The 19,137-nt window shown below is 39.2% G+C and overlaps 1 protein-coding gene and 1 long non-coding RNA gene across 2 annotated transcripts; both read left to right on the forward strand.

Moving 5' to 3' along the window:
• The first annotated feature begins 475 nt into the window (after positions 1–475).
• On the forward strand, positions 476–2,006 carry LOC137485633 (uncharacterized). Its single transcript, XR_011005404.1, has 2 exons — positions 476–801; positions 1,796–2,006. It is a non-coding gene; the product is annotated as an uncharacterized lncRNA (long non-coding RNA).
• An 8,230-nt stretch (positions 2,007–10,236) lies between these two features.
• NDUFA4 (NDUFA4 mitochondrial complex associated) lies at positions 10,237–14,360 on the forward strand. Its single transcript, XM_068210232.1, has 4 exons — positions 10,237–10,644; positions 11,250–11,338; positions 11,649–11,709; positions 14,141–14,360. Exons 1-4 carry the CDS (start codon positions 10,600–10,602, stop codon positions 14,195–14,197), a joined length of 252 nt encoding a protein of 83 aa, XP_068066333.1. The 5' UTR covers positions 10,237–10,599; the 3' UTR covers positions 14,198–14,360.
• Positions 14,361–19,137: the final 4,777 nt, after the last annotated feature.

Here is a 19,137-nt window from a genome sequence, read left to right on the forward strand (position 1 = left end):
CAACATGACCCCATCACCCCCTCCCAGTCACTTATACCAAATTTTGCAATTATCAAACTATATACTGAGCCAGTTTCTGATCTAACAGAAACCTACCCTACCAAGAAGCCCTGTGGTCCTAAAACCAAGTGATCCAGTGCAAGCCAGGGGCATGGACACAGTGAGAACATGATGGAGAGAGGGAAGCAGCCATGAGTACCCAGCTCGAGAGCAGCCCATGTCAGGCCAGGTGACACACATGCTGGAAGCTCCATGGGCAGACCAGTCGGGCCTGGAGTGAGACAACATGACCTCATCATCCCTTCCCATTCACTTCTCCTGCATGTTTTCTGCAATTACAGCCTTTACACTTGCAATTAGCACTGACCTGGAATTGTTCCAGATAAAACGTTTTTGTTCATCTCTTTTGCACAGCCTTAAGTGAACTAGTGTTGAAACTTGAGTACCCAAGGTCAAAAGATGGATAAAACTAAGTAGCACCTCCACTTTACTGTGAATTAACACAACTGTGTTACTTCAGCTTAAGCGATTCATTACATTCTTTACTGTTCTATTTAATAAAAGCATACCTCTCTGCATTCTCACTATTATTTCTTTGTATTCTGTGACTCAAGGTGGCTCTAAAGAAAAATTATTTGTGGAATCCACAATCCAGAGTCTTTTCTGTTGCTCTTCAAATGACTCTTCCTTCTCTTCCAGATTCTGCAGTCATAAAACTGTATACCAGCAGATCAACCTAAAAAAATAAAACCTTGAAAATCATTCTATCTCCCCTTCCAAATCAAATAGGAGAGCAGAGAGGTAGAAATTGGAGCAAAAATTCCTACCATACTGATTTGTTTCTTTAAAAATGAAATGTGGATAACTTCTTTTAAGACTCATTGCACTGGAATGTTCTGATTTTAAAATCAGAAGTTATTTCAATTTGGCCAACTTTTAATGAAAGTATGTTTTGCACAACAAACAGACATACTGAACTCTGTTAACATTGGTGCTTGACATCAGTTGATGGCAGATAGGAACTGACTGCCACCATCAGTTTATCATCCTACTAGAAGACTTTCATACCTCCTCTCTGTGAGTTCTCACAGGCAGCTCCTCACAGCACTGACTCCTTTCACTTCTCTTCCTTTCGCATAGACTGGCTGACTTCCTCCTGTCCCTAGCACAACCACCTGACCCTTCCTGCCCCTTGCAGCACATACTGACCCTTACTCCTCACAGCACAGCCAACTGACTCCAACTCCCCTCTTGTCCACCTAATCCACTCTTTTATAACACCCATCCTTATTGGACACAGCTGTGACATATTAAGGGCAAGGCTGTTCCTACTCTTTGGTAATTAGTACAGCTGCAACTCCTCAGGGGCAAGATTGCCTTCAGCACTATCTCTGTTCTCCTACAATCCATCCTTCCACAGAATTCAAGTTTGATTAGACAGATTGTTCTTGTAAGGACTTATTTATTTTAGTTAAAAAAAAATAGTTCATCTCCAGACTGGCCTCTTGCAGGATTTTTTTTTTTAATTAGTAATGATTCTGCTGTGAAGAGGTTGTGTAAATATATCCCTGCATTTTTGACAAGGTTATTACTTTTCAGAGCTTCAGCATTTTAAATTATGCTTGCAGAAGATATCAGTTTTAAAATATATTCATTTAATCTGCATCTGTTCTGCATTCCACAGAGAAAAGACAAAGAGTGTTGGGTGCTTGAATACTTCAGGAGTACTACATGTGTTTGTTAAGACAGCTCTTGCACATAAGTGCTATGGTTCTGCTTATGTCTCCTTAAATAGGATGGCAGCCTGAAAGAGGTGATACTTTAGTGCAAGTCCCAAAGTGTAAAACAGATGGGCAAAGACAGCATCAATGGAGTAACATTTCAAAGTATACAAGCTTGTAAGTTTGTCAGACAAATAGGTTAGTGAAAGACAGGAGTCAACTGTTTTGGACCACATATGTTTTGAAACCAGCAAATAAACAAACAAAATATTCTGTTGTCTTTAATCTGATTTCTTGCGTAATGTAAGGAGAAAACAGCATTTCACAGAAAAAAGTATGCTATGAAACTCCTTTTTAGTTAAATATGCTAACTCTTCTGTTCTGCCAGTTCCCAAAGAAAAATTTTGATGTCTTAGTACATATAAGAAGAAATATCAAGACATGCTGTAGTTCTCCCCTTCACATAATTTTCATTTCAGTCAGGAGTCTGCTGTTCAAATAAAATAAATTCCTGCTCAGAAGTCTGATTACAGTTATATATTTCATGCAATCACACAATGTGAATCTTACAGATATGCTGTATACATTATTCAAAGGCAAAGGATGAGCTCAGTCCCACATCAAAGCACGTTATTATCCTTTTCCCATAAATATAATAACACAATTTCCTACATTGAAATGAAGCTGTATTTAAAGAAAGGATAGCATGGGAATACTACTTTTTGATAAGTGGTACATCACACAATTTTTAACCAAGTAGGAGTTTCAAAAAAGAATAAGTAAAACTCAAGAATAACCAGAACAATTACTTTCATGCACTTTTTGATAAAGCTTTTGTGATTTATTAAGGAGAGATATTGGGATACTTTGTATTCTTAAGATCAGAACATTGAGTTTTATACTAATCTAGACAAAAGCATAGACAAAGAATGTCATCCTTCAAAACGTGTGGATGAAGCACTTTAATCTGCATCCAGGCTGAAACATGGTCTATCTCCCTTCTCCCAAACAGAGAGAGTACAGCATATTTATTTATTATTTACCCAGAGATAAACTGCATTTCTTGTTCCACTATGCTAGAAATTATCTGCATATAGTACTAATGATTCAAACAAATGTTATAATTTGAGATATTGAAAAAGGACAATGGTTAGAGTTTTTTACAAGAACTTGTCACTGCCCTCCCATGCCAATTTTGTTTATGTTCAAATTATACTTCATCTGGCAAAGCCACAAAAAGGTTTATACCATTGCTAACATACCAATTGCTTATCCCCAGTTATATGTCATGTCTGTAAAATCAGGCCACTCACAAAACTCATCAGCCGTTGCAGTGTCTGATGTCATAGCCCTCATAGGAGGAACCCCAAAACTAATGTTTTTGCACAGCATAAACCATGTGAAAATAGCAAGAAACAGATATTATTAGATGTTCTGCACAAGCACTCCAAGTCTTCCCAGGTTCATTTCAGGATACTGCAGCTATCTTGGGTTTGCTCTGAAGGGTAATATAAGCATGAGCTTTACCCAGAAACACCTTTCTAAATGCAACTGAAGTCTATCCCTGTGCATCAGCTTTTACCGCCAGTGATTTTGGCAAAGGCCAAATATGACATCCTGAAAGAGTGATTTATCCTAGTTCTACCTTAGATTGCCTCTGGGAACCACCCATATCTTTCTACTGATTTCAGAAGCAAGACTTGCTTAAACTAAACTTTTGCGGAATGTATTGTGCATTGTCATTCACTGAAACACATGAAAACACACTCCACACCCATCCTTTTCTGATGGCTCTGTGTTACCCAACAGTGCCAGGATCTGCAACATGATCCAAAGAATCCTAAAGTAATCAATAATAATTCTGTCATCAGTATTAGCAGCTGGAATGATGTATCTCTTCTTGCTGCAATGCATAAACATACTGGATTTCTCAACTACCTGAAAAACATTCTTTTGCAATTTCTATTCAGTAATCCTTTCTACTTCGCAAATAATAACCTTCTAAACACTACAGCAGAAAAGAGAGGCAAATAATGGACATGAATAACATCCTTACTTTAAAAATGGCATTATCTGTCCTGTTCATAAATCGCAAGAATCCCTTGTTACCCTGTCCATAAAGAAAACAAAAGCATACAGCCCTTGTTAGTGGAAGACAGATGAGATTTTTCTACAGCCTAGGTTTGTGGAAAATAGCTTGATCAGAATTATGTCTCATCCTTTCCTCTAAAGTCTCTATCACAGTCGTAAATGAGAACAAGTTTTGGCTTATTAAAACTGTTAGATTTGGGAGCCCTATTCTTGCTAAAAATTGTGGCTCCATTAAAATACTGGCTTTCTCCGTGGCACTAGAAAATACAGAAAAAAATTAGAATACAAAATCTATTTATTCTTTTCTAACTGTGTAATCCTTTGTTGGCACAGCTTTTGCAGATAGTCCCACTGCAATAAGACTGTACTTTATAAACACTAACAGTTTTCATGTTTCTTTATTATTACTGTATGGTTCTCTTTAATATTTGGAATGGATGTGAGATGTCATGGATCATTCCTGTTCCACAGTCAATTATACTTTGTGTATGCATATGTGTGTGTGTGAGTGTGTGTGTCTGTGTGTGCGCATTTCTACATTTCAGAAGCTGCCTGTAAGCAGTTTGCTCTGTTCCCAGATTGTCTGCTTGAGTCACTCATGTGGCAGCTGCAGCAGTTTCTCCTAAGCAGTAATATGTCCTGGAAAGGGCTGTCAAGAACTAACTATTATTTTATGGCAAAGGAGAACAGCTTTAATCAAAGAGCAAACCCTGATCAAATTTTTCTAAATCATTAGCCAATAGCTGATGAAAGATGATAGTTTTTATTAGTGTCACTCTAACTGTCATGCCAGACCTGGAAATCCAGGATTTGTCTCAGTTGGTATAGATTTCCAGCATTTAATTAAAAAAAACCCAAAAAAAACCAAAAAAACAAAAACCAAAAAAAACACCCAAAACCAAAAAAACACCAAACAAACAAAACCAAAACAAAACTCTGAGATGTGAGTACATTTTGCTAAAACTATGTGCAAACAAAAGATTAACCAAAGGCTAGCTTAAGTTTTGAACATCAGAGCAGAGGACTCATAAGAACTATCTATTTCTTCTCCAGCATATGTAAAAGAAGTTACACAGAATGGTCCTGAACTACTGTTCAAGCATGTTTCTCCTTACTCCATAGCAGAAACTAAAAAGCATACTTAAACCTCTTGTGTGAAGACGAAAGATCAAAAGCCTTGAAACTATTACAGGAATTAGAAACAGAAGCACTTTTAATTTATCTCCAGTAAGTTGTTGCTGAATAGTTGAAGCAGCATCCAGTTAAAAACAGTTTCAGGTACCAGTCCTGCTTACATTTTTAGTGAAGCTTTTGAATTTCTGTTGATCCATTAAACTCATATTTTATTTATGGAGTCCACATAGTTTTTTAAATCAAACACAAGAGCAGCTTACAGGGAAATACCATTTATGAATACAATTCCATGAAAGAGATTATCTGTAAAAGGGCACGGGATCAACACAGTTGTTAGGGGGACCATTCCAGTAATTTCTTGCAGTCTTCTGGTCACATTCAAGCTATCCAGTTGGGTGAAAGTTGTGTGGGACTTTTATTTCTGCATCCTAAATTTTGGCAGATTATATAACTTAAAACAAACTATATTTTAAATATAAACACCAGCTGTTTTCATTTGCTATATCAAACCTAGAAAGTAAGCAGGAACAGGGACCACAATTAATTTCATTTTAAGTGTTTGATTCTCGGCTGTTATGTTTTTGCCCTGTCCTTTATTGTGTACTTTTAATGGATATATGGAGACAGGAACCTTTATCAACACATATTTTTGACAGACATAAAGAATATTTCCATGCTATATGTCTCAGTACCATTAATTTTTAATTTCTTCTTTATTATATCCCTTGTGCTGTTAGTTTTCAAATTTCCAGTAGCTTACTTCCTTTCACCCTAGTTTCTTAAATGCTAGACATAGTTTTTGTTGCAGTTTAAAAAAAGAAAAACTTGTTTCTAATCTTAATTTTTTTCTACTTTTTTTTTCCTCTATAGGCATGGCATTTTGCTTAACTAACACTACAAAATTCTTAAGGCTTTTTTTTTTCAGAACAATTGCAATGTTTACACTTAATGGAAGATTTTTTCACAAGCTGCTATATTTAAATGTTAGTGCCCTTATCCATCCACCTCATGTCCCCCATGTCTCCCTACGGCCATTAGACCAGGCATGCAAGAATAGACTATGCAGCCACTCCATTTCACAGAGTTAGAACCAAATATAAATCAGATGCTAAGGAAGATGTAAGCAAACTACCCCAATGGGTTTGGCAGAGGTCTGCACACATACATCCTGTTCTGCTGTTGCTCCCTGCTAAGTGCAGAGAAAGGAATACAAGGACAGAGGGAACAGACAGTAAAAATAAAATAGAAACAGGAAAATAAAATAAAATCACAAAAATCCGTTTGTTGCAGGTAAGCTACACTTTACATTTTTACTTTTCTTGAAGTTTTTAAATATATTTCAGTCTCCTATAATTCCTGTTCTCTGCTAAGAATGTTAGAAGTCCTTGCCTTTTTACAAAATCTTGTGAGACCTTTAGAAAATCCTCAGTTTATACATTGTTCAGATTAACAGAGAAGTGTCTTGATGCTATAGGACAATTCACAACGAATTTAGTTTCTTGATCAGTAACCAGTTGGAACATCTCCAAATCTACTAATCTTTCCTTCCTATTTTCCTCCAAGTAAAATATGTAACTTCAAATTGACTATAATTTTGTCTGTTTCTCTTTTTTTTAATGAACTGACTTTGTCAAACCTTAAGAGTGCAATTCTTCAAATAACCTGATTTTATTATGACTTCTGATTCTTGTTCTTCAGGAGATCAGACCTGATTATATTTGTGGCTAAAATCAGTTGTTTTAAATAATACAAAAAAATGAGGCGTACCATACTTGTTGTTGAACAGATTAGAAATCTGCAGATTTCAATGAACCAATTCATATTGACAGGTAAGTTTTGCGGAATTAAGACTTTAGAAACAGGAAAGCCACCAAAAACTAAAACACAGCACCTGTAATAGAAGAAAAGTTTCTGAAATCAAAAGCTCAAATGAGCCTAAGGACAGGAATAAGGTACAGTAACAATCAAGGAGGGACAGTGAGAGACAGAAGCCATGAGGTGAGGCAGTACAGGAGAACAAAAGACAGGAGAAATAAATAAATGACAAAGCATCAGAATAACCTGAGGACTTGATTTTTCAGCAGTGCTGAGCACTACTGCAAGTCTAGCCCCTAGTTCTTAATGAACTGGTTCATCACAAAATCTTGCCAAAATACCTGAAGGATTTATGCATCCACTTATTTAAAAAGCAGAAACCTACACAAGAATAACTTTACTTAGACTAAAGGAAGCAACATGTCTAACTAAAGGATCATAAATTTAATTGTCAGGTGTAAACATAAAGGTACAAAACCTTAAGAGGGAAGAAATGTGTTTACTTTCAGCTCGAGTAGCTAAGTGACATATAAGAGAGTGGCAAAATTATCTACCTTTATCCAGTGTTTACTGTCTTTCTGGGAATGGGTTGATAAGTTACAGAAAATTGTTAGTCTTCAAGTATGGCTAATCTGTTGACAGCATTACTATAAATTAACCCATACAATTTATATAACTATAGCATAGTGCAAGCACTCAAACTTGGCAGCTGAGTAGGTATTTCTCAGAACCATGCATCCATCATCAAGATGCCATGAGGTACTTCGAATTTATACTCAGTATTATGCCAAGTGATGCAAGTGAGGGGTTGCATTTTTAGCAATGCTGCATTGTGTGAAATTTAAAAATACTAACTTGCAACTTTCAAAATTACAATGAAAAAATCTGATTTCTGATTGTTTTCAAATTTTAATTTTTTATGTCTGCAAAATTCATTCCCATACAAAAATTCCAAGTGTTATAAATAATAAGGCATGTATGTGAACAACAAAACAGCTGAGCCATACAGGTCCAGGCAATAAAAGCTGATGTGCAAAATGACAAAAATTTATGAAAGCCCATGAAATGCATGACAAATTTTGCAAACTGATCAGGTACTATGCCTCTTTAAATTCATAACAGCATAAGACAGCAAAAACTATAAATCATTTTGAAAAAAATTATACTGAAAAGCAAATAAAAATCATGATGTCTTTCCTAAAAATATGTGCCCAAGACATAGCCTAGTGGAAATAATGCACCTCTGATACTTTTCCCTTAGTAGTGTAGAAACAGGATACTTGTAGTCTCCAAATTTTCTCATTTAGCCATACGTTGGCTGTGCATAAGGAAGCAGACTCTTTCAGTCTGAACAGAGCTTTGCTGAGCAGCCCCACATGGTTTCTGGCTATCCATCTAGCCTTTGGTTGCTCCCTGGTTTTCCTGCAGCAACTGGCATCTCCTGCAACCCAGGTGTATGGTGAAAAGTTCAACTACTCTGCTAGAAGGTGAGCACTGTAACCTCCCAAGTTACTCTTAGTGTATTTCTCTTTTATAGAAGAATAGCAGCAATAGTATTATTTTCATAGTTTTAACACAGGCAAATTGTTCTTTCCATTAAAAAAAATAGAAAAGTACTGTCATCATAACATAATGAATACTGGAACAATTAACAGATTCCTGAAGCACACTAACTATCCTTTTTTCTGTTTATCAACTCTGGAACAAATGAAGGAGACAAGCAAAAAATAACATTGTTATAACTATTTTTGAGTTGTGCCACCCAATGACTTGCCAAATCCATCTGTACAAGTTCCTGAACTTAACTGTTGTCAAGGTTAAACAGGCTCTGGCAATATGAAAAAAAAAATGGATTTTTGAATGATATGCAAGGAAGGCCTTGAACACTACAGGGATGGGGCATCTGCAACTTCGCTGCACAACTTGTTCCAGTGCCTCACTAGCCTCTAAGTAAAGAATTTCTTCCTCCCCTCTGTAAGTTTAGAGCCATTCCCCTAGGTCCTATCCCTATGTGTCCTTGTAAGAACTCCCTCTCCTCCTTTCATGTAGGCTCCCTTCATGTACTGGAAGGCTGAAAATGGGTCACCCCATAACTCTTCTCTTTTCCAGGCTGAACAACCCCAGCTCTCAGCCTTTCCTCCATCCCTTTGATCACCTTTGTGGCCTCCTCTGGGTCCTCCAGCAGGTCCACGTCTCTCCTGTAATGGGGATTCCAGAGCTGGATGCAGTACTCCAGGTGGAGCAGACAGGGAGAATCACTTACATGTAATATATCATTATAAACCGCTTCTGAAAATCAAAGGGCTGTCTCAATGCACCCACCTTTTGCCAACCTGACTGTAGCAAAATAATTAAGTTGGCAGTTCTATGATGAATTTCATTCCCTGTATCCTTTTCAGGACAATCAAACTCGTAACTCTTTTGTCTCACCTTTAAACCACCCCTTTGAGTTTTAACCCATGTTGGTGAGTGCTCAGGCCTGCTCTGTGAAGGGAGCCCAGCTGAGAGGCAGACAAAGGTGTGCACGTACCCACGGCTGCCACACACCTTCCCAGCGGTCCCGATGCCACAGGGAGCCCAGCTGAGAGGCAGACAAAGGTGTGCACGTACCCACGGCTGCCACACACCTTCCCAGCGGTCCCGATGCCACAGGGAGCAGGCAGGCGCCTCTCGGCAAGGCCGCGGTGGGCTCTGCCCCATGGCTCTGAGGCAGCAGCTCTTGCGCGATGTGAGGGCAGCACCAAGAAAGTCCTGGTGGACAGCAAGCTGTCCCTGCGGCAGCAGCATGCCCATGCGGCCAAGGAGACCAGCGGTACCCTGGGGGGCATTAGGAAGAGCATTGCCAGCAGGTTGAGGAAGATGATCCTGCCCCTCTATTCAGCCCTGGTGAGGGCTGCACCTGGAATGCTGTGTCCAGTTCTGGGCTCCTCAGTAAAAGACAGGTAGCTCCTGGAATGGGTCCTGTGGAGGGTTAATGAGGACAATGAGGGGAGCATCTCTCTTAAGAGGAAAGGCTGGGAGAGCTGGACCTGTTCAGCCTCAAAATTGAATGACTGAAAGGGAACTTAATTGATATCCATAAGGGCCATGAAGAGGATGGAGCCAGGCTCTCCTTGGTAGTGCCAAGCAATGGGATGTAAAGCGACGGGAAGAAACTGATGCACAGGAAGTTCCACATGAATACGAGAAAAAACTTCTTTACTGTACAGTTGACCGCACACTGTAACAGACTGTCCAGAGCGGTTGTGGAGTCTCTTTCACGACAGATACTCCAGAACCGTCGAGATGCAATCTTGTGCCATGTGCTCTAGGATGACCCTGCCTGGGCAGAAAGGTTGCACCAGATGACCCACTGAGGTCCCTTCCAACCTGGCCCGTCCTGTAATAGGGGCGGCCGGCGGGCGACCCTCCGCGCCGGGAGCTCCCGTGCCCTGCCCGCCGCGGGCAGCCCGAGCGCAGGCGCTGCCCGTGCGGCAGGGGCCGGGGTGGGGCGGCGCTGCCCGGCTGCCCGGGGTGCCCGGGCCGGTGCCTGCTGCCACCCGCGGTGCCCGCGCGGCCGGCGAGACGGGGCCGCGCTGACGCGGGGCTCACGCAGGCCGGGGAGCGTGGCGGGGGCGGCGCGACGGGGCGGCGGCCGGCGCGGGGCGGCGGCGGGCGAGCAGGCGAACGCCAGAGCTGCTACATCCGGGCTGCAGCGGCGGCACCTGCCGCGGCGGGGGCCTCGGTGACATTGGGGCTCGGCGGCTGAAGGGGGAGGCAGCGCTGCGGAGCCTGCAGGGAGAGAGCTCTTCGCCCGCATCCGCCGCCACCAAACCACCACCACCCCGGCACCGCCGCCATGGTGCTACGCACCGTGCTCACCCACGCGAAGAAGCACCCGGCCGTGAGTACCTGAGCCCGAGTACCCGGCCCCGCACCCGCCCTTCTCTGCCGTCGCTCGGTGTCCCGGTCGCCTCCTCCTCGCCCATCCGTCTCTTGGCATTCCTGTCCATGCTGGACCCCTGGGCCGCCCGGAGCTGGTCGAGAAGACACGACCAGGTCCCTTTTTCCCTCAGGTTCCTGCGGCCTTGCTCATGCTGCAGGGCTCGAGGTGGCCCTTCCGTTTTCCTTGCCCACCAGTTTGCCCCCACGCTAGCCCGCCCATGTTTCTGGTTTTGTAATCCGAGTGCAGACGGTAGGGGCCGTTTTGGCAGTGAAGGGACGGTTGTCTGTCGCAGAAACGCGACGTAACGGAATTTTTGGTTTGGTTTTGGACTCTGGAGATAGGACTATTTTTTTCATACCTGTCTTTCTGTAGCTGCTAGTTCCTCAGTGATTCCAGGGATATCCCACAAACATGGAATTTATGCCAGGGGTTTAGATGGCCACGCATTTGTAAAGTCAAAGATTGTTCTTTGGCTTGCCATAGCTGGCATCAGAAGTGTTATGTTTCAGTACTATTTTGTTGTATTGCAGGATGATATTTAATTTTTTGTATTGTTATTCCAGTTGATCCCTCTGTTTGTGATCATTGGATCTGGAGGTGTTGGTGCAAGCCTGTATCTTATGCGTTTGGCAATGTTCAACCCTGATGTTAGGTATGTATTCAGTAATCCCCGTGCCAGTCCTCTTGCTGTATATGTTAAACTCCATTGCCTTGGTTTTTATGTTTCTGGAGGTCTTAATGTCTTCATCCAGTATCACCTGACATGAGGTGTGTGAAGCTTTCCTTGATTTGGAGATCTCTTTGTTCACCATATTTAGAGACTGCTGACAAAGGACGGTGCCTTTTTCTGTGGAAACTTGCTTGGATGGGTTACTCAATGAACTAATAACCACAGTACTTTTTTGTTGTTAATTTTGAAGAGAGTGATAATATTCTCTCACATCTTGCATTTCTCTCAATAGCTGGGACAAGAAAAATAACCCAGAACCTTGGAACAAAATGGCTCCCAACGACCAGTACAAGGTAAAATGAGAAATACAGATTTTTAGGAAGCATCATATTAGAGGTGTAGCCTACTGCTTTAGAATGTTTAATTATATGGGAAAGTAGTTGGATGAGTGATGTATTCCTTTTGTGCCGCATCTGATTGTCTCTAGAGCTCTGAGCAGAGATGGCTGAGTTTGAGGTTTAAAACTCTCCTAATGGTGGTTGATAATGGGGTGAAAAGAGTCTGTGTGAAAGCAGTCACATTTATTGCACTGTAAGGAAAAGAGCAACTGTAAGCGCTCTTACAGGAGGAATTTACTGGCTTATAGTACTCAGAAATTAACTACAGGGAGAAGGACAAAGCCCCAGAAGATCTGAACTAAGCTCTAAGCTGTTGGCCTTTACTCATGAGAAGCAGGAAAATGTCAGTGTTTAATGTAACCATGAGTTCAGGTCTGCAGTTGACTTTTTGAAAACAAAACAATATTGTAAGTAACTGGATGCAATAGAAATGTTCTTGAGCTGATATTCAACTAATTTCTTTGAACTAATGAGGACGCATGCAAAGATGTCTAAAACATTTGGTAGTTTTCAGGAGTCCTAAAATTGTAGACTCATTTGTGTTGGAAAAGACTTCCAAGATTATTGAGTTCAACCATTGACTGAACACCATGTTGTCAACTAGACCATAGCACTAAGTGCCATGTCCAGTCATGTCTTCCACACTTCCAGAAATGGTGACTCCATCCCCACCCACGGCAATCTGTTTCAATGTGTGACAATCCTTCCAGTGAAGAAATTCTTCTTGAGGTCCAATGTGAACGTCCCATGGTGCAGCTTGAGGTTGTGTCCTCTTGTCCCATTGCTGGTTACCTGGGAGAAGAAGCCAACCTGGCTACATCCTCTTTTCAGGGAGTTGTAGAGAGTGACAGCCTCCACTGAGCTTCCTGTTCTCCAGGCTGAACAACAGCTCCCTCAGACACTTTTCATATGACTTACTCTCTATACCCTTCACCAGCTTCATTGACCTTCTCTGGACATGAATCATGTTTTAATCATGCTATTACAGAAGTGCTATTTTAGTAGATTGCTGTTAAGAATATTTTAAGATTATTTTCAAGCTACAAAAAAAGCAAACCTACTGTGTTTTCAAAGCTAGTGTCTTGTTTGGTACCATATACTACTATTCCAATCATTGAACTAAGTAGAAAAACCCCACACTTCCAAAATAAAACAGGTTGCGGTTCCCTTAAGTCCAAGAAGAACATTTCATTCTTTGTTTTCATTGCCAGTTCTGGAGTGTTGCTGGTTTGTAAATATCCAAACTCAGCAAATCCTGCATAGTGCACAGTACAAATTCTTTTAAAGAGTGCATGATTTGTGTAGCATTCCCCTTCTGCCTTAACATGCAGACACAGCCTCAGGGTTTGCCATATTTGGGTGTGAGAATCATTGGGGACATTTTTTCCAAATCTGCCTTGTGAGAAATGAAAAGGACATACATTCTAATTTGAGGATGACTCTTTAGTAAAAAGTTCTTGTTATACAAGTCTTAGCTTTTGATGGGATTTATTTTTCTATTTTAAACTTCTTTTTGTCATACTAACTTCCTCAGTCTTTTTCCAAAGAAAAGAGTTGACAACCTGAGCATTACTGTTGGAGTTGCAGAGAAAGCTGTAATTTGAATGTGCTGTAGGCTGTTGTGTTTTCTTTAAAAAAGTTAAAAAAAAATGGATGTAACTAAAAATAATCAAACTGATAGTTACGTGCTTTTAATATTTTTGTTTTTTATGAAAAACTGTACTATCACATGCTTGATGTCAAGTCAGGCTGGGATGCCAAAATATGCAGTTAGTGTGTAAACTCATTGTCTTCCATCACGTTTTGGGTTGTTCTGGATTGCTTGTAACAGGATCCACTTAGTAAAAACTGAGCATGTGAGAGGATCTGTTCGGACTTTAATTCCTCCTTGGCATCCTTTGCAGTTCTAGATGCAGCTACCTGAACCAAACTTGGCTTTTGTAGCACTGCTCTAAATGTTCTTTTGTACCACTGTCTGTTCACAGACACTGTGCTTTGTGCCACATGGCAAGCTGGCTTTTGCCTTCAGTATGCAGGAGCCATCGATTTTGAGCAAAATGGATAAACTCACCAGTAAAAAGTAAAAAGTTCCTCTGAATGGACTTCTAATTCTGGGAGTTAAGAAGAGACATGTTGTTTATCTTTAGTGGAAGACATGACCACTCATTTTAAATGCAGAACTTCTAATACTGGGTGTAGAATTAATACTAAAAAGTTACTGTTTATCAAAAGTTTTTATTTATTTATTTATTAGTGCCCAGTTCTCAGACTCAAAATATGATTTAAGTTTCCTGGTGTATGTTCAGTGATGCATATTTTTAGTAAATACCAGGGAATATGTGTAGTCAAGCTTCTTAATTAATATTCTTTCCCTTCTCTTTCCTAGTTGTTCTCGATTAATATGGACTACAGTAGACTCAAAAAGGACCGTCCTGACTTCTAAAAACACAATAATGTCCATAAGCTGCACAGAAAGGTCTTCCGGAAGCTATTCGCACAAGTGTCATGCTTAATCATCCAGGAAATAATTAAATTTGCCTCACACAGCACCAGGTCTTGTGTTTGAAACTGTTTTGATGAGGCTTAATAAACGTTTAAAACTTGAAGTGTCTGCTTTTTCATTTTGCAAAATGACAATATCCTCCTATTAACAGTTTCTGCTGTATGGCTTGTCAATAAGCAAAAGCCAATTCATGTTTCCTCGGCAAGAAAGCAAAGTTGTTGTGATGGACCTTATGCTTAGTGTGTTGATCTCAGAAAAATAATTGCATGCTCATGCAGTTATACCAGACTTCAAAAACTTGAAAGCATGTATTTATATGTATGCATATATATTTTCTTAATATACCTGAATTTATCTACTTGCCACTTTAAGAAGTTTTGATTGCAGAAAAGTCAATGCCAACGAGTCATTATCCATCAGGGAGGGAGCAGATGTTGCCATATGTTGCTGGAGGGAACGAAAAAAACAGACTGAGCTCTCCAAAAGGTTTTGTTTCTTTTCTTTCTTTTTTCTTTTCAAGTTAAGCAGGCTTTTTTTTTAATAAACAGAAAGACAACTTTCAATATTTAAAAAATTAAATTCTACAAACATTGTCAAGATTTCCTGTGGATCACAGATTTAAGGAAGGGAAGCACATAGCAGAAGAGGGTACAGGTTTTGGGAAATAATTAGATATTTATGTAAGAACAAAAATATGTTTTAGAAAGGGCAAAATCTTACACTTTAGTACTTGGCTGAGTATTGCTATTGACTTAGTCTTGCTATGGGAAGACTAAAATAAAATATCTTTGCAAGTCTGTAACTTAAGGTAGGTTCTTTGGGCTTTACTGTGAACATCTGGCACTTCTTTGGATAAGGGGTCTTAATTCTGGGCTATCTGACAGAGTCCAGCTGTTCTTATCTTGATACTCTCTGCGTAAAGTTGACTCCAAGAATGTAGATAACTATAGCAACTATTGAAAGTAATAAAGTCAAATCAAGCAGCAAGAACTTGGAGAAGAAAATTATTCTGTGGTAATTGGAAAATAATGGATATTTGCAAAGACTACATATTTTATATGGAACAACCTTGTAGATAAAATTACGTTGTTTATTTGGTAGAGGTTTAGATTATCCTTTTATTAGGTACTGAACTGGTGGATTCACTCACAATTTTCATTTGCTTGAAAGGCTCTCATGAAGTCTGAATAAGAAAATATGTGTTATGACATGAGCCATAATTACAGTGGTGGGCAAAGCCTGTAGGTGTCCTTGGGGAATGGTTCCTCTCTGGATCCAAATAGAACTCTTGCAACAGTTGTTCGATTTTAAAAGTATGTTGTGTAAAAACAGGAACTGTGTTTTATAACTTGGTAGCTGGCAGTTCATTTGAATTTTATCTCTTCAGATACAGTTTCTCTGGACATTAGAAAAGACCAATATCCAGGAAGTAAACCCGATTTGTAGGTTAGACAGGGTTATTCCTTTTGTACACAGCTGACAAAAGCGTAGGCTCATGTCTTTCTTAATAAAGGCACTTCAGTGTATATTTCAAATATATTCAACAAGTGCTTTAGCTATTTAAATCTTAAAATGCAGATAGACTAGAAAACAAAAGGCAGTTAATTCAGTGTTACTTGTCTTTGCCCATTACAGCATACTTGCTCCTAAAAATACCTAAAACTTAAGATTTTCTGAGTTTAATTATTCTGGAAGTTATTATCCTGAGGGAACACTTTCTCCTTTTTCTTTTAAGGATATTCTACCTTATATTAAATGTAGTGGGCAATAGTCATCATTGTTTACCAATCTTAAAAGTAATAAATATCATAAGAACCTCCCTCCCTCCCTTCCTCCCTTCCTCCCTTCCTTCCTTCCTTCCTCCCTCCCTCCCTCCTTTCCTCCCTTCCTTGTAGGGTATGGTTGAAAGAGAGCCAGCTTGGCAGTATTTTATCTGTATTAAAATATTCAAGGATCTTTAGAGCTGCTTCTTTAAAACAATCACTTACCTCTTTCTTCATGAAGCCAACGACAGAATTCCCCGAAGGCAGCATGAAGAAGTGACTGCAGTTTGGATTCCTAGGATTACATCTTATATTTACTTTTGGCTATTAACTTTTATGAAACAATGAAATCCCATAATTAGTAGGAAAAGTGAAATACCTCATTAATGCCATGTCTTGTAATTTTGTTTGAGCAGATGTTGTGTTATCTGAAAAAGGCTGATAATCTGCTGTCTTAGATTTCTACTGAGATGGATACAGCCACTTGATTTCATTTGTGGCACATTTTTTTGGAATAGTGAGTGTCAACCTGGTCTGTTGTAGATGTTGGTGAACTTAATGGGAAGAATGATGATGTCTGACTTATTTTAGAAGGTTGAATGATTTCTTTATTATAATTATGCTATGATACATTAATATACTATATAAAAGAGGATACTAAAAACTACATGCTACTCTCTCTAACTCTCATATCTAACTCCCTCACAACTCGTGACCCTGTTCTCCAGAGCCCAGACACAGGTGGATCTGATTGGCCATCAGGCCCAAACAATCCACCGTGATCCAACCAGGCATTCGCTCTAGGTAAACAATTCTCCAAACACATTCCACATGAGAAAAACAAGGAGCAGAAATAGGAATTGTTCTCTCTTTCACTTCTCTCTGTGCACCTTTATAAAAATCTTGAGAGAGAGAGAGAGAAATGTACTTACCACACTGGTCTTCATGTCCTTTTCATGAGCCACATACAGAATAGTCCTCTCTTATTTTTGCATTAAAGCATTGTGCATGCTGCAGCATTGTGCTTGCATCAGATTTCTGTTAACAGAGTCATTCTGTGCCTCCTTATCAGTGGTCCTGATTATGCAGCAGAGTGATTAAATCTAGAATTAATTCTGCCCATCTAGGATAGAAAGATTTACAGGTTTCTGTAGTTCTGGCACACGAACACATATTCTATACAGCATGTTCAAAATTTTTTTATTTTCCTGCAGTAAGGAAAGCTCCTTGTGGGTATAAAATATCTAGCTGCCTCTAAGAAATTAGAAGGGTTTGCCTGATATTAAAAGAATAATTTAAATTTTTTGTGGGATTTATAGGCAAATATCATCTGAAGAATATATTTCAGATCTGTTTTCAAACTCTGGCTTACCTTAATAGTTAGTTTGGTGCATGACTATTGAATGACCTTTAAAATAAAGAAATGTATGTTAAATGCTGATTCACTTGCAATACTTTGTCAGGAAGAAAGTTTGAGAGGTTATTACAGGAATTTTAGAAATGTATTTTGAATGAGCTAATTGAAAAAAATTAGAGATGTGCAAGTTCAGACTGAGTTGTTTCTACTGACTGGCCAGCCTTACTATGGATGCAACTGGATGAGCTGTAGAACCATTTCTTCAGTACAAAGTGAAGCACAACAGGTCTGTTACAACTACAGAAGAGAGGTGTTCCTTAGCATTGTTGCCACAGTTGGGTTTTTTAATATTACTTAATAGAAAACTTACTCTTCAGTCCTCTCTTTTGAAATCCAGAAGTTGGTTGACTTGATGTTCTTGTGATCAATTCACTTTTCCTTAGAAGTGGTCTTGACATCAGTATTTAGCCATGAGAAGTTTCTGTGAAGCTCAAATAATTTAATATCCTCCTCTGATCTTTAAGCTTCTTAAGACTGTCTCTGGACACTGCTGTGATGGCATATTTCTCAAATGTGTGCTGATTCTGATGCTGTGAAGTTTGGAAGAAATTTGTTGGGTTTTGGGTTTTTTTCCAAGAATTTCAAAGTGCTAGTATCTGTGGTTGGTCAGGCTTAACACTTTCTAAGTAAGGATGACATGAGCCAGTACAGTGCAAGAAGATACAAACCTCTTCTGTTCTTAAGAAACAAATCCATTTTTAGCATCCAGAATAATGTTTATCTGAACTAGAAAAATAATTTCCATTTTTTCTCCTTTTTGAAAGTTTAATTTAAATGAAAAAATAAAGTAATGTTTAGACTTTCTAAGCTAATATAATTCTTACAGTTACAAGGTAAAGAAGCTAGGAGATCACCACACTTCAATTTTCTTTTCTGTTTTCAGTCAGAATCAGTGACGCTTTAGGTAATGTGAAATGTGAACATGAGTATGCAAGTAAAGGCAAGAAAAATGTATTCAAACTTTTGACAGTTTACTATCAGCATTCACCTGACATTCATTTGCTACTAGAATTGACACAAGACTGGAAAATGGAACTCCTGCAAGAGACAGTAAATTCTGAAGATGATCAGAAAATAGTTTATTAACACATGGCAATGCATACATTACAAAGAAGAAAAGAAATTCTGCTGGTAATATTCATGGGTATTGTCAATGCTTTATAACAGTCACCTAAAATAATATTTCTAGGGTCATTAATTTGAATTACTTTGGACAAAATAATGCAGTACACCATTTACAGTTCATCACTATAATGTAAAGACAACTTTACAAGAGAACTGCACAAGCCGTAATCCAATAGACAAATTTATAGACTTGTTTTTTTCACATTGGAAGCAAACTATGAGCATGAAATGTTTTCTAATTTTAGTTTCTCTACTGCAGGCAAATGAAACAAACTGCTGAGAAGGTAATGAAAACAGATTACTTAATGGTGAAAAATTTGAGTGCCATTCTTTTTCTACCAGTGGTGCCACTGCTGGAATTTAATGGAGTGGCACCAGTGTGGCTGAATGAAGATTTTGATCCCGGCTGTTTAAAAATAGGGTTGAATCTAATAAGATTTCCTCAGTAGTGATAGCTTTTTCCCCCCTACACTGAGAGCGGGAAGATAGAACTCGTTATTAACATGAAGAAAGTGGAATTTCATCCCAGTTTCAAACTTCCTGCTCTAGTTCCATGATGATTTGTTTCAGATGTT

Source organism: Anomalospiza imberbis, chromosome 1, assembly GCF_031753505.1.
Source record: "Anomalospiza imberbis isolate Cuckoo-Finch-1a 21T00152 chromosome 1, ASM3175350v1, whole genome shotgun sequence".
Taxonomy (NCBI): domain Eukaryota; kingdom Metazoa; phylum Chordata; class Aves; order Passeriformes; family Viduidae; genus Anomalospiza; species Anomalospiza imberbis.

What these genes read in the sequence shown, in the direction of transcription:
- NDUFA4 (XM_068210232.1), top strand. Translation starts at nt 10,600, where the DNA reads ATGGTGCTACGCACCGTGCTCACCCACGCGAAGAAGCACCCGGCC. An exon ending in ACGCGAAGAAGCACCCGGCC is followed by an intron (nt 10,645 to 11,249) that starts GTGAGTACCTGA and finishes TTGTTATTCCAG; the next exon opens with TTGATCCCTCTGTTTGTGAT. An exon ending in CTCCCAACGACCAGTACAAG is followed by an intron (nt 11,710 to 14,140) that starts GTAAAATGAGAA and finishes TCTCTTTCCTAG; the next exon opens with TTGTTCTCGATTAATATGGA.